The following is a 15,885-nucleotide window of genomic DNA, read 5'->3' as shown; positions in this document are numbered from 1 at the left end:
ATGGCCTCTGAATTCCCCAGAAGACTTTACACCAAAGGGTTTGAGCCAGTCCCGGATAAAAGCATCGGCTATTACGCTGATGATTATAGGCTGGTCCCTGCACTAAAGTCAGCTCTAGAGGAGGATGAATGGGAAGAGATTTACGAGTCACCGTTGGGTGTCTTTTTAAAGTTCCACGAGTTGGATTTTGGTTGGGCTTCTAGGCTGGTGCACCACATGCTGACCTTTCAGATAGTTTGCAAGCAGAGGTACAAGATATGGAGCCTCATTGGTACCACTCCAATTCGGTTTTCATTGCATGAGTTTGAGGAGATCACCGGACTCAACTGCGGGTACGTGGATGACTTGGCTTTAACTGATCTTGCGCTTGAAGATGACACGCGTGCATTTTGGGAGTTAATGGGGGTCGATGCCAAGTCGGGCCCAAGCACTACCGAAATTATCGAAGCCTGTTCCAACTGCTCATCATGGTCTCGTGATGATAGGCTGCGGTTGGGTTATCTTGGGATCTACGCTGGTTTCATAGTGGCAACGAGACCCGGCTCATCCACAAATGTCAACCATGCCAGACTAGTGATGGATCTCGAAGGTTTTAAGGAGTTTCCATGGGGAAGAATTGCTTTTCAGCATTTGATTAATTCTGTTAAGGAGAAAGATCTCAGCAAAAACATTCATATAGAAAGATTTGTGCAAGCTCTTCAAGTGTGGGTGTACTATGCTCTACCGGATTTTGCTGCTGAATTTGGCGAACCATTGCCAAATGTTACTGAAGAACCTCCTTTGCTGGCTTACAAAGGATCCAGAGGACGAAAGAACGTCAAAGCCAACATGCTAAAACAGGTACTGTATTAGTGTAGTAGACTTCTATGTAGTAATGAGTTTCCAATGTAGACTTCAGAAGTAGACTTCATGTGTAGACTTCTATATGTATAATTAATAGTGTTTGACATTCAGGTGTAGACTTCAGAAGTAGACTTCATGTGTAGACTTCTATATGTATAATTAATTGTGTTTGACATTCAGGTGTAGACTTCTGTGTTAGACTTCAGGAGTAGACTTCATTGTTAGACTTCAGGAGTAGACTTCATACGTAGTTTTCCGTGGCTTCATATGGCCCTAAATCCATTTATTAATTGTGTTTTTCCAGGCTCGCATACAGTGCTGCGTGGCTAAGGACTTGGCGGATATGTTTCCCGTGTGGGATGATGACGAACAGGATCCAGCTATTGTCAAGATTGTCAATGCAATCCATGACCCCAATTTCAGGTTCTCAAAAAACCATTGGCCTTTGGAAGGTGTTTTGGGTGCACACATCATCAAGTCAGAAGCCGGAAAGAGGAGCCTTCCCTCAGATGAATCAAGTCGCAAGAGATCCCGCACAGCCTCTGCATCTGCCGCATCATTCGTTGGTGATGAAGGGGTCGGAGTTGTCGCTACTATGAAAGCGCACTTCGACCAATGCTTCGAAAGCTTTTCAACCAAGATGCTGAATGGTCTTGATAGCTGTGAAAAGCAGATCAAACTTCTCACCGAGAAGGTTGAATCTGTAGAGCGTGCGGTAGAAGAGTTGACTACGGGGTCGGCGAAACACACTGAGGAAGAGCCAATCCAGCAGCAGGGCACTGGATCCAAGAAGCATGAAGGGGTTAGTTCCAAAAACCCTCCGCCTATACGAAAACATTACATGCGAACAAGATCACACAAAGTTAGGAACACTTAATACTAATGTCATTTGAATTCGAACATGCTTACTACTGTTATGTACCATGTGAGATTTTTTACTTATGTTTTCAAAACTTGTTGCTTACAATTTTCAGACTATGATAAAACATGTTACTAAATTATAGCATTGGTGTACTCATTTGTATATTCATGCATTTTTCTGACAATAAACTGCAGAGTAATTCAGAGAAAGATGATGCTCCGATGAAAGCTAATGTCAACGTTGGTGCGTGTGAGAGTGTTAACGCCCCCGGGGATGCAAAAGGAAAGAAGGCTGCCGTGAATGAAGAAGAGGCCCCAGAGCCTAGTATTTGTGAAATTGACCCGAAGACGTGTGATGTAGACTTCGACGCGGTTGCACTTGACAAAAATGCCAAAGCCAGAGAAGCGGCTCAGCTAGTTGCCCGAGCAACGAGTGCCCGACACCGCCAGCTGGCTGCGACACAGAAGAGTCCCTTCTTAGGAAACAGCACCGCAAAGGCCATCATTCCATCGTCGGCATCTCACTCCGGCCGTGCCCGTGGATATGATCCTTTTGATCAAACCGGTGTCAGGGCGAAGCATACCACTCTAATGAACTTTATCAAATCAAACCCGTAAGTAGACTTCTATATGTATGTAAGTAGACTTCCTCATAGTATTATTTCCTTTCTAACTCTTTCACTTGTACAGTGCCTGGCCAAAACGCCCAAGAAACTCTTCGATCGATTGGTATTACACTCTCCGGACACCGACGAAATGGCTAGCTGATACGGTTAGTGTTTTTCTTTCTCATAGTAGACTTCGTGGTTAGACTTCTTCCGTAGACTTCTTCCGTAGACTTCTATAATAGACTTCGTTTGCAGACTTCACTCATTTCTTATTTTCCCCAATGTGCAGCACATGGAAGCTTACATCAACCTACTCAAGCTGCGATTATCCAAGCATCCGGAGTGGTTTGTATCCGACCGGATTTGCTTCCTGAACTCCATGTTTGCTACTGTTTGGAGGCATGACTACGAAGACTTCAAAAAATCCGAGCCGAATGCAGATGGGGCTGGCAAACTTCTGCCGCCTGGAGCATATTCGTACTACACTGGCGAATTACCTATCTACTGCCAGACTAAGAAGACGTGGGCATATGATGTGGACTCGTTGTACTCCATGTTGCACATTAGGGAGGACCATTGTGTAGCAATATGGGTCTCATTTGTGACCAAGCATATCACGGTTTGGGATAGCCATGCGCGAACCAGACATGCATCTGACGAACAAATTGCTGAAGCTGTGGAGCCTCTTGCGGTTATGATACCCTACCTGCTTCAGACATGTGCACCTGACGATGACAAGTGGAGATTCCCCTACACGCCGTTCACCCATTCGCGAGTACCAGGTACGGAGATACCTCAAAACATTCAGAGTGGTGATTGCGGAGTGTACTGCCTGAAGTACATCGAGTGTCATGCATTGGATTTGCCATTTCCTCCGGAACTCTGCGATAAAAACATGCGAAAAATCAGGGAGAAAATGGCTGCAGAGATCTATGACGAAACAGGATGTAAGGGCCATGATAAGCTAGATGCAACCGGGCTGGATGTTTATGATAGGCAAGCTTAGTGTTTCCGTTCTTAAAACTAACTTTGATTTTTATGGCATCTTTTGGGCTACTTGCATAAATGACCTTCAATGTGATTGGAGGTCATTTTAGCAATTGGTAGATGATAGGTGTGGAAGTTTTTTGGCCACCTATCTCATAATTAACTTACCAAATATGTTGTATTTTCGTTTAGGATATTGTACTCAAACTGAAGTCTACGACTGAAGTCTTTGACTGAAGTCTACTAAGTTGTAATTGTATCCGTACTGAAGTCTACTAAGTATATTAACATGTTAGTATTTCTAATTTTCGATTTCACCCTTACAACTGATTAAGTTCTGTAATTTTCGAGTATACCAGAAAGTGTAGACGGAAAAAAGTGTACAAGGAAAAAGTTTTATTAAAATAAGAATTATAAGTCTACAGACGAAGTCTACAAACGAAGTCTACCATAGTCATGTAAACATATAAGTAAACCCAAAAAACATAAAACATGGAGTCAACTAATTTCACTGCGGCCATTCATTTACAAATCCAGGAATTGTTTTCCAGAAGAAGGCACATTCCAACTTCCAGAAGCAAGGACTGCAGAGTTTGTCACCATATGAGTCCACGAGGCGTTCATCATCCATCCAGTGCTGGTTTGGCAGATTCATACAAGCACAATTCCTTGATTGTGCCTTATCAAAAACATGGAAGACCGGTTCGTGAAACGCGTCAGGCTTCTTATATGTGGTTGGACACCTGTTTATGTGCTGCATAGTCTTCCGCATCTTCGTTGCCTCTGCCGGAACTATACCACGAATGTGGTTAAATACATCATGGCTACCATCCATGGTTAAAGCAAACATAACCATGGAGTATGTTGCCATGAGACATCCTCCATTTGATGACACCTTTATTAAGTTAAATCCTTCTTGGATGCTATCTTCATAGAAGATTAGAGAAACGGCTCGTAGGTATTGCGCTGTAGGATTTCCACACTCCAAACAGGGCCGAAAGAAAGCGTCAACCCTCCCATGTTGATCCCAGACCCATGGAATCGTCAAAGTTATTAGATCAACGGCTCTTAAAAAACCCTCTTCATTAGAAATCTCATTTAGATGTTTGGAGGAGACCTTTGCTCTACAGAGCCCACCGTAGGAACGAGAAGTGATTTTTAAGAGGATATCCCACAGAATGTCGGAAGGGAGAGAGTTAAAGTTTAAGGGGTTCGACATCTTCAAATGGGTCTGGAATGAGCCTATAATTCGTCTAAACCCGAGAATTTATAAGCAGAAATACAGAACACAAACAGGTACAACGGTTATACGCACCGTTAAAGTCGTTAGAACAGTTACATATATGAAGTCGTTTCAAACATAACCGTTGTACCAAAATATCACACACATAGTAGACTTCGAAAGTAGACTTCACCAATAGATGACTTCTTTGAGAACAATAGATGCTTTGTCTTCCTATTCCGGAGCCGTCTTGTTATTTTCCTGGTGAATCTTCGACGGCTAAGTATATTAAATAAAAATTGCAACATAGTTATTCGAGTTTAGCTCAACTTACACAATTCGGTAGGGTATGACCAGGTTGCTTGCATTGGGAGCAGCTGTATACTTTGTGCAGCTTCCTTGGCTTCTTGCTTTTCCTCCTAGCAATTTCTAGCCATGATTGCCACCGAGACTTCTTCCGTCTGCCTGGTGCACAGCGAATGTCTGGTGGCAGACATATTGAAGTTGGGCCTCCTTGGACCTCTGAAATTTGGGGATATATGTTGGCAGAGTATGCTGCAAACAAGTAGTTTTTTGAGTAAGTCGGACATACAAGAGAATCCACAGATATCCCACCGGCTAAGGCAGCTGCAATAGCATGTGAACATGGGATCTTCTCGATGTAAAACACACCACATTCACACATTTCCATGTTCCAAATCAACAATACAATTCCTGGTTCCTCCTTTCACATAGTATCTCCAAGTGTCAATTCGGTCCACCTCCATTGCATCTGCATAATGTCCACGAATCGCCAGCAAATACTCCACTCCCCGAGTATTATGTGTTGTGAGACTCAAAGCATCCTCTCTGCGTTTTAAAAACCACCGACCGAGCTTCTCTCGGATGAAATCCAAGAGGAATGAAATGGGATAGCCACGGGCCTTCCTAAGTGCAGCATTTATAGACTCTGCAATATTGCTAGTCTTAATACTGTATCTGTCTCCAACAAAATGAACTCGGGACCAAAGAGAGACATCGGCTTCTTCCAAATAGTCAGCAAGGTCAGGCTTGATCTGTCTCAGCTCCGCCATGTACCGGTTGTAGTCATAGAGGTTGTAAGCATAAGCCACACGTTTAACCAAGTACAACAGCTGCTTCCCCCTAAACTTTGTTACTATGTTATGTTGTAGATGGTAGTAGCAGATCCCTCGTTTTGCCCATGGGAAAATAGTTTCACAAGCTTTCTTAATAGAAATATGTCTGTCAGAAACTATCACCAAAGGATAACCATCTGAGACACATTCACGCAGTTTAGAAAAAAACCATTCCCATGAAGCATCATCTTCACCATCAACAATTCCAAAGGCCAAAGGAAAAATCTGAAAGTTTCCATCTTGTGCGGTGGCAACCAACAAAGTACCCTCGTATTTCCCTGTTAGATGACAGCCATCAACCACAATAACTCTTCTCATGTACTGAAAACCAGCAATCGATGCTCCAAATGCGAGAAATAGATATTTGAATTTGTTATTCGAATCTACATGAAGAGCTGATACAGTTCCCGGATTGGCTTTGTTCACTGAATGTAGGTAAGCTGGTAGACTCGCATATCCATCTTCAGCTGTTCCTCTGACCAATTGTTGGGCATATATCAAAGATCTGTAAGAGGTAGTGTAATCCATCCTGATGCTAAACATATGCTTTATTGAAACTCTGACATGTTCTGGTGTAAGTCTATCAATTATGCCGAAATAGCTTATAAAAATCTGGCCAATATACTTAGGAGTAGACTTCCCACGGTGAGCCATTCGATGGGCTATTGAACATGTGTGGTCTTTCACATATTTTGTCATCCAAAAAGTGGATGCCTCATTCTTCACGCTCGCTCTAACCATCCATGCACATCCTTCCACTCGACATTTAGCCACAAACAGGTTCTTGGTAGACTTCTGTGTTTTAAAAGCAAATTTTAACATTATGGCAGTCAGTCTAACCTCTGATAACAGCTTCTCTTTTGTAGGAAAACTTGCCCCAACATATATATTATCAGACCATGACATGGGTGTGCTCCCTGTTTCACCATATCGGGTTCTGACCTTTTCAATACAGACTTCATCTTCTTCATCATCTTCATCTTTCACTTTTCCGTAGACACTGTAATCTTCTCCGTCAGAGTAAGCTGCATCGTCGACATCTTCTCCATCGTCGTTCACATCAGAACTGTCTGCCTCATCATCGGTTAAATGTTCTGAATTTTCCTCAACATCTTCACCAAAATCTTCATCTGATCGTTCCTGGTTGTCCTCAGTATCCATCTCCACTCGACAGGACACACAAAGGCGTAACAAATGTACTCTGCTTAACGCAATCAAGCTTGAAACTTGTCTATCATTGGTGACATGCATTGGAGGTGTATCTGGAGCCATATTTTGCAGCATTGAGACTGGTAGTGCGTAGGTTAACTCGATGATCTCAGTCCTCTTGCCCAAGTTATAATCATCTCGCGCCATTTCAGTAAGCTGCCCAAAGGTGCAACCATCGTTCAAAAACCACATTCTCCCACCTTTGCCATTGTCAACAACAAAATGCCATGAATTCTCCGTAAACTTCCACTCACCGTACACAACTGGAATTTGAGCCATCCTCTGAAAATAACCATATAAACCGTATTAGCAAACACTGCATAGAGACTTTTTGTATCAAAGTAGACTTCGCGATGAAGTCTACTTTGATAAGCTGAGTACCTTAAAAATCAAAAATTCTGATTCAACAAGAAATATTCAATGAAACGGAATAATAAACCCTAGGTAGTTCAATCACTTATTAATAAACAATTGTAAACAAAAAAAATTGAAATTTTTTTCGTAGATTTGCTTAAATGGCGTTTTTACAAAAACGTCTAAACGTAGACTTCTAGTGCAGACTAAAAACGTAGACTTCAATACGAAGTCTACTTTTATAAGCTAAGTATCTTAAAAATTGAAACTTCTGATTCCACCATGAATATCCAATGAAATGAGATAAAATTCAATGGGTAGCTCAATCACCTAATAAGAGGCAATTCTGAACCAAAAGGTTTGAAAAATATTTTATACATTTGCTTAAAACGCGTTTTAAAAAAAACATAGGAAAGTAGACTTCTTATTTAGACTTCGAATGTAGACTGGAGGAGAAGTCTACTTTTTCATTGAGAAGTCTACAACTGAAGTCTACTAAAAAAAGGTTATTTTTGCAATTGACCATTCCGTTGACTTTTCCTTCAGTAGACTTCAGTTGTAGACTTCAGGCAAAAAATGTTACTTTTGCATTTGACCACCGCGTTGACTAACACAGTAGACTTCTATTGTAGACTTCATGTAAGAGTAGACTTCTCCGGCAGTCTACGTTTGAAGTCTACTTTATAAATAGAAGTCTACGGAACAAAATAGGTTATTTTTGCAATTGAATTTTTTTAGTAGACTTCACAATGAAGTCTACTCAAAAAATATTCCTTCTAAGTTTGACCGAACACAATAAGTAGACTTCACAGAGAAGTCTACTGTTTGTAGACTTCTTTGTGAAGTCTACTGAAGCTTTTCAAAATTTTTTAATTTTTTAATTTTTGAAAAACATAAGTCAAACACAAAAATGACCTATACGTTTTTGGTCAAACTACAAAAGTAACCTAAATGTAGACTTCGTGTGCAGACGTAAACAGTAGACTTCAGTTAGAAGTCTACATTAAGAAGTCAAAATACGGTCAGATGAAGTCTACTATGATTTTTTTGTTTTCAAAGGATATCGAGTAGACTTCTCGTGAGGTTTAAAGAAGTCTACTTTTTAAAAGTCAATTGCAAAAATAACCTTATGTTGACTCATAGACTTCACTATAGTTCACGAGAAGTTTACTTTCGCGATATAAAAACTGAAATGTGGAGAAATTGAAGTGCGAGGATTACCTTTGACAAAATTGATGTCCCCTAAGTTTCTCTTATCTACCCAGAACTTAGGATTTCAATGAAATTAAAGAACCCAGGTGTCGAGTAAACCAGAATTCACCGCAAAAGGATGGCGCGAAGCAATGCAACTATGCCCAGATGTTTTGGAGAAGAAATTATGAAAGAATGAGCAAGGTTATGAGTGAATGAGCTTAGATATTTGTTTTATTACAGCTTTAAAACAGGTTGATAAGCATTTATCCCATTTTCATGGTTGTTCATGGTGGTTGAAGGTATTGAAGACGATGGCATTCTCGTAATTAAAAAGTCTTTAGAAGGTTCAAGAAGACTTTAGCCAATTAAAGAAAAATCGATTTATTAGATGTATAATGGCATTTTCGTTAATAGTTTAAGTGGGAAGGATAAAATTGTGAGAAAATGGCAAAAGTTGGAGAGAGAAAAAAAAGAGGTTAGTTTTGTGTTTGACTTTGAAATATGGGTTAAATCTGAATAAAATTATACCAGTAATATTAATCAAATATAGTAAAAATTGTACTTTATATAATAAACAAAATAAAATCTAATAAATATTCCTTCAGAAAAAAAAATTTTATGTCTAAGCCTCTAAAAAAGCTAGTATCACAATTATTATCATAATAAAATAAATATTAATAATCTTCACAATTATATGTCATTTTATCACCTAGTAATGATTCTGATGAGGTTCTTTCTATTATTGATTTTCATAATTATTAGATTATAATTATAACAAAACATGACATATATATTCAAGTAAATTAGCGGTGGTAAATATGACCGTTATTTCTCAAAACATTGCAAACACTATTATTGGTTGTCGTAACGGTGTCTTTCAATTTTAAGTAGTACCCATTTGTTAATCGTAATCAGATTATATTCATTGTTAAGAATAACTGCATCTATTTTTGAAGAAATGTCTCCTTGCACGATGATTTCTGATTTAGATATAGCATCTGATCGATCTTCTATCTGTGTTCAAGTTATCAAGAGTGTCGAGGAAAGCCTAGGTGTTCACGGTATTCAGCGATCGTTTATATTCGCAGACGAACATGTAAGTATAACTTCAAAAATAACATACTGTCTGAATCTTAATATATTATCAATACCATCATTATTTTTTAACTAAAAATCTAGGGTGATCGAATACGTGCATCGATTCCGAATCGTTTAGTAGACCATTATGAAGGCATGATGTGTGATAAAGATTGGTACTTCATTGGTAACTTCAAAATTACTCCACACATGGGAACTTCGAGGATTACAGTCAATGGTCTCCATATCTGTATCGATGAGGATACTCATGTTGAGAAGACATCACCTAAATCAAATGACCAGTTGTATTCATTTGCTAATTTTAGAAGTATCCTTGACGAATCTCTGATGGAAAACATAGACGTTGGTATGTTTTCTTAGTATTTTATTATACTCAATTAGATTAATTAATACTCTACTTAATTATATGAATATATTGCTTTATGCTAGTTGATTTGATCGGAGGTATTATTAAAGTTTGTCAATTGGAACGTCAAGACCAATTTTGGATCGGAAATCAGAGAATCAACTCAAGTGTTCTAAAATTTACAATTAGAGATTTCGAGTAAGAATCCATTGATACAAAGACTAATACATATATAAATCTTTACTATCATATTCTCGATGTTAAGGAAAAATGATATATTAATTCTGATTTTTAGGGGTGTCGACATCAATTGCATAGCGTGGGGAAGAGATGCTGAACATTTTGAGTCCTTATGGAAAAATACTCCTCGTCGCAAAATCGTTTTCTGTGTATTGAGATTTTGGGAGATGTGTCGATATGGAGGTTATTTCTCATTCTATCGACCAACCATATATCAATTTATATTTATATCAATTGTAGCTAATATAATTTTATATATTGTACAGATGAAATATGTGTTTGTTCTGGTCGAGAATTCTCTGAAATATTGTTCGATCCACCAATTCCTAAAGTCGAAAATTGTCATTTTATGTAAGCATTGTTCACCGATATCATCTTGTAGATTTACTAAACAAAATTGTTGAATATTCGACTCATTATTTATCTTGTTCTAGCAGGCTTGACTACACAGATGATTTTAACAACATTGAAGATGACTACTTTTTTGATCACTCACCTATTTTCCCTAGCCATTGAATCTACCTATTTCATCTGATGTTTTCATTTATTTTGTTTGACAATTCTATTTGACTTTTTTCTCATTATTTTGAATTTTAAAACCCTTTAATTAGATGAAAGAATTATTATACATAATAAATTTAGAAAATATTAAGATAACACATTAACAATATGATTGATATTGAAAACATTATTAATTATTAATAAATTTAATAGATCAGGGCAATAACCGAGATATTCATAAATTATAAGGCTAACCTCTTAATCATTCAAGACCATCACAATTTATTTGTTAAAGGAAGAGTCCAAATTTGGTTACAACACGGAATTTTTTGGCCCATAAGATGTATACAAAATTTGGGCTCAGATGATATATAATTTAAATGTAACATAATAAATCGTTTATATCAAACAGATTTAGAATCAAATCAGTTATTATATATGTTATTGACATACTTTTTAATAATCCAACACGCGGTATTTTTTGACAAAACATTATTAAGAATAATGATATATGCCTGATTATCTATTCCTTTATTTTATTTACACTCCAATTGATTAAGACACAATCGTTTATCGTTTACATGCGGTTTAGGCACTAATATTATATATATAATCAAAAATGTTAAGTTTGTTGTATATTGGAGATATACATCTACAAAATATTATAGATATACATATATCAAAAACTATAGATATCCATCTATTCAAATCTATCAGAAATTGTCAGATATTTTTTCAAAAACGCAATGAATACTTAGCCCTTTGAGTAGACTATAGTTTACAAATCAACTTTTCAAATCACCATACATCACCAAAAAAGACAAAACACTTCAAAACCATTGATATACAAATTTATTCTAAACACTAAAGACAATGTAACGATATCATTCATAACATTCATAATATAAATAAGACATAATCATTCATAATATTCATAATATAAATAAGACATAATGCAGTATACATAGAGTCAAACCGAAATAGTAGATTAAACAACAACCGATATCATTTAATAAGTATCATAATATAATAGTTTTACAAACGTTAAAAAGAAAGATAAGGAATTGACATTCCATCAATGGTACATTAGTTAAGGCGGTATCGCCTACAAAAAAAAAAAAAGAAATCGATATGTTAGATCAATATATCTAAAAATCAACTAACAAAATATGTCAATAAAGAAAAAAATAAATTTAATACTTACTTAGCCCTGAAATCGTCAATCTCGTCATCAACAAGATTACACAGGAAATCAGAGCAAGGAGGGTAAGAGCATAGGACAACCGAATTCTTATCAACACCTATCATTAATTTTATGAATCAGAATTAGAAGAATGCAAGATTAGCTATTCTAAAATACTAAAGAAGAGGAATAAAAACCTACCTTGACCATTAGTCATCTTCTAAAACATCAGCACAAACACCACTGATTCACTTTGATTACGCTGATAAACACTATGCAGATTCTTAGCCACATTCCCACGGGCGATACATGGCAATACACAATCTCTCCTAATTGATTAAAATATAACAAAAAGGTTCTTCCAATTTAGATGGCATAAAACCAAAACGATACATTGTTTTTTTTTTTTTTTTGCATAAACAAACGACATATGGATATAAACTCATAGATCTTACCCTGCATCAAGAAGTTCAAATCGAACATATGTTGCATTGTTCTCATAAGCATCGCTGTTGATCTCACAGAGATCACCCATCTTCAACATGGTTCCCATTACATCTATATCGAATACAAAAAAAAAGTGATATTAACAAAACGATATATTATACTAAAATTGTCACAAAACTAACAGATGGTTACCAATATTACCAATTAAAAACTCAAAATCTAATCCGCGAGTCACGATGTCAAAGAAGCGTGTGCAATTGAGATGCAAGTGCAAATTATGGGTTACTGGAGAGATAGGAATCACGACCGTATGAGATCCGAAAATAAACCGATGCCTGTTTACGGTTATGCATATCGAACCACTGGCCTTCTTAACAACGAATCGACGAACCCTAAACCAGTAACCTTGTTTAAGTACAGGTCCATGCAGAGCGATTTCATCGGGCATGACAGTTGCGCCGATACGATGACCCTAAGATCGATTTCGCATAAATTCAAGTGTAAAATCCAAAAGAAAAATTGCTTTTAAAAACAACCCTATGAAATATATAAAGAAATAACAACTACATAACGAAATACCCGATCGTCAGCGAGAATCATCTCAATTGTATCCCCAAAGATATTTACATTCTTCCAGAGTCGAACAACTTGCACATGAACTTCACCACCGGTGGTGTAATAATCTAACCTAGAGATATCAACAACATGAGACATTTTTTTTTCTCTGTCAAGAACACAAAAGGAAAAGTAAAAAAAAAAGAAGGAAAGCGAACACATATATATATACGCGTTACATTCTAGACAGTTATTTCCTTTTTCAACCCAATAAACTTATGGAAACATACAACATTGAATATATATTATTAAAATAAAGATTAAATTATTTATAGGTTTTATTTGAAATGACAACAATTGTCTGTCAAGGGCGTCTTTTCATCCGTTAATGTACTTTTTCGAGACATTAGCAGCATGCAATATGAAAGAATAAAATCTAATTGCATCTGGTGGACTAAGCATACACGCAACCAAGATAGACGAGCATACCGAGTCAAAAATAATCAAAAAATACAATAATTTCTTCAGTATACAATCATTACACCAAGTTAGTGAACGTAATTTTGCTGGACAATGTTTTTATAAAACCAAAGAAACAGTTGGGGGGAAGGGTTACTTTGTTGTTCATTTTTAACAATGTATATGAGAAAATAGGGATATATATAACATCCAAATAACGGTTATGGAAAGTGTCGCGTGTATCAGTGCATTTTCCGTATTTTCCAAAAGAAAAATGTTCCATTTTTGGAAAGTTGCAATTTATGATGAATATTCTAGATAGATTATTGGTTAACACAAATTATTTGTTAAAGGAAGAGTCGAATTTTGGTTATAACACGAAATTTCTTGACCCAAAACAGTCTTGAAAAAAAAAAGTGTCTAAAAAAAACTAATAATATATATGGATTATCGAATTTGAATCATTCTAATCGGCCCAAACCATTAGACATCATCTGTATCCCGCCCATATAATCTCTCTCTAATCCTGAAATTTCAATAACAAAATCATGTAGATCTAAATATACATATTTTTTTTTTGTTTCATAAGTCAATTTAAACAACACATCGAAACATACTTACCTATTGCGCAAGGTCAAAACTTCATCAATAGGTGAATCAGTGATAAAACGGGACACACCATCGTCATCATGATCCTTGATAGACACATTCTCTAAAACATATATATTGGAATATTGTTATGTTATATACAACGCTTTTGTAAATAACATATTGATGTATCATCAGAGAACATACCCCCGTCAATTGCTACACACCAATCGGTTAACACACATATAGCAAAGGGACCTTCGTATTCTCTACACTTATCTCTTATTTCAGTTGCCAATTCACCATGTGCAACACATTCTAGCATGTACTCCCTATATTTTGACAAAGAATGTAGTTAAGAATTAATTAGTTAAACTTCAAAAACCTACAGTTTGAGATATACTTACTCATCATCTATTATATTAAATCGAATTGATGATGTAGTCGTTCCATCCGGGTATGTAATAGTAAAATATCTAGCATCTTCAACGACTCCAATCAAATCTGCGATTGTGATTAGTCAAAATTAAGACATTAGTGCGAACTATAAATTTTGCATTATAAGAAGATACCAAAATATTCTTACCAATTAGATAATAATGAGCATCTGGGAATTCATAAATCGAGAGGAATGATGCAAAATTATAGAATAAATTGTTTGTTAATGGTAAAGCTGGTGAGATCGTTGTTCCCTGTGTCAGTGTAATAACGTAATCGTGTTTTGTAATACTTTGGATATTAGTCCAGTTGTAAGGATTCAAAAGAAATCCAGTCAACATAAACCATTGATCTTCTTCGCATATTTGATTGAAATGCTCCATCATCTGATTGTTTACCCGAGCCTGTATTCTACAACCCTAAAAGTTTATACAATAACATTAGATCAACAAAAGAACAAATTATTGTATGTTAAAACAATAGGCAAATTCAATAATAATTATCACAAATAACATTTTAAGTTAATGAAATTTACTCTTTCATCGACCAGAATGAAATTTAGACTTCGATTATCGTCTGAGTAATCCACCATCCATTTTTTGAGTATTTTCACTATAATTCTCCAGTCAGATCTTTGAGAGTCCAATTGACGAACGAAATCATAATCCGCCATTGCGTGATGCCTATCGTTTAGGGTTATGCAATTTAGAGTATATTTATAAGAAAAATGTGATTTTATATTAACCTATAACCGAAAATTAAGAATATTAACATTTCAGGATAAATATAGATAAGGAAACAATATTATCTTCGAGTAAAATAAAAAGATATATATATATATATATATATTGATAATTTTCTATTTTAAATTATTGAGATTTTTCTATTTTAAATTATGTTAATATTTCAATTCTCATTGTTACTAATTCTTAAGATAGTTTACTATAAAACCATCTATATATGTTAAATGACAATTTTATTGCAATGAAAATTTACATTATATGTTAAATGACAATTTTATTGCAATGAAAATTTATATTAGCTAAATCATAATTATGCACATCGTTTCGTATCTTCACTCAAGTCTGAAATTAATATTTAAGCATATATGTAAACAATATAGTATCACAAAAAACTATATTAAGGGAGTAGAGTTAATGTTAAAATAATTATCTTACTTTTCCCGATATGGTTTTGTCTGAATTATCCTACTTTCTTATAAATTTATTTTCGTTTGAATTAATTTAAAAGAAAAATTTGAACAGTTACCATTTAAAGCCCATTTACTGTCAAAACCAACAACAATCTACTAATTTATGTCAAGACACTTCCATATTGATATTGACCGATTTGTTCGTTTCACGTGCCAGAGAGAATATATTCCATGTTTTAAGTTTCACCAAATATACACGCAATCTCAATAATACTATTTTACTAAATATAATCTTTTGCTAAATTGCAACACTTTCCATAAAATAATATGATCTCTCTATGGCTTATGTTATTTGGACAATTTTATGTTTCAATATTTTAGGAAATGACATATTCATGCAACATCATAACAAAAAAATGCCATTTATGTAGACCTCTATGTTATAACTTTATGTATCTACTTG

General features: G+C 35.8%; 2 protein-coding genes across 2 annotated transcripts; one reads left to right on the top strand and one right to left on the bottom strand.

Moving 5' to 3' along the window:
* Positions 1-3,318, top strand: LOC18010637. Its single transcript, XM_006393484.1, has 5 exons — positions 1-840; positions 1,148-1,645; positions 1,900-2,318; positions 2,395-2,476; positions 2,602-3,318. Exons 1-5 carry the CDS (start codon positions 1-3, stop codon positions 3,316-3,318), a joined length of 2,556 nt encoding a protein of 851 aa, XP_006393546.1.
* Positions 3,319-5,198: 1,880 nt separating this feature from the next.
* On the bottom strand, positions 5,199-7,145 carry LOC112083030. The gene is made up of 2 exons (XM_024150752.1): positions 5,924-7,145; positions 5,199-5,794 (listed from the first exon to the last, which is right to left on the bottom strand). Exons 1-2 carry the CDS (start codon positions 7,143-7,145, stop codon positions 5,199-5,201), a joined length of 1,818 nt encoding a protein of 605 aa, XP_024006520.1.
* Between the last annotated feature and the right edge of the window lie 8,740 nt (positions 7,146-15,885).

This window comes from Eutrema salsugineum, unplaced genomic scaffold (assembly GCF_000478725.1).
Source record: "Eutrema salsugineum unplaced genomic scaffold, Eutsalg1_0 scaffold_7, whole genome shotgun sequence".
Classification (NCBI taxonomy): Eukaryota; Viridiplantae; Streptophyta; class Magnoliopsida; order Brassicales; family Brassicaceae; genus Eutrema; species Eutrema salsugineum.
This window is presented reverse-complemented; position numbering and strand designations above follow the sequence as displayed.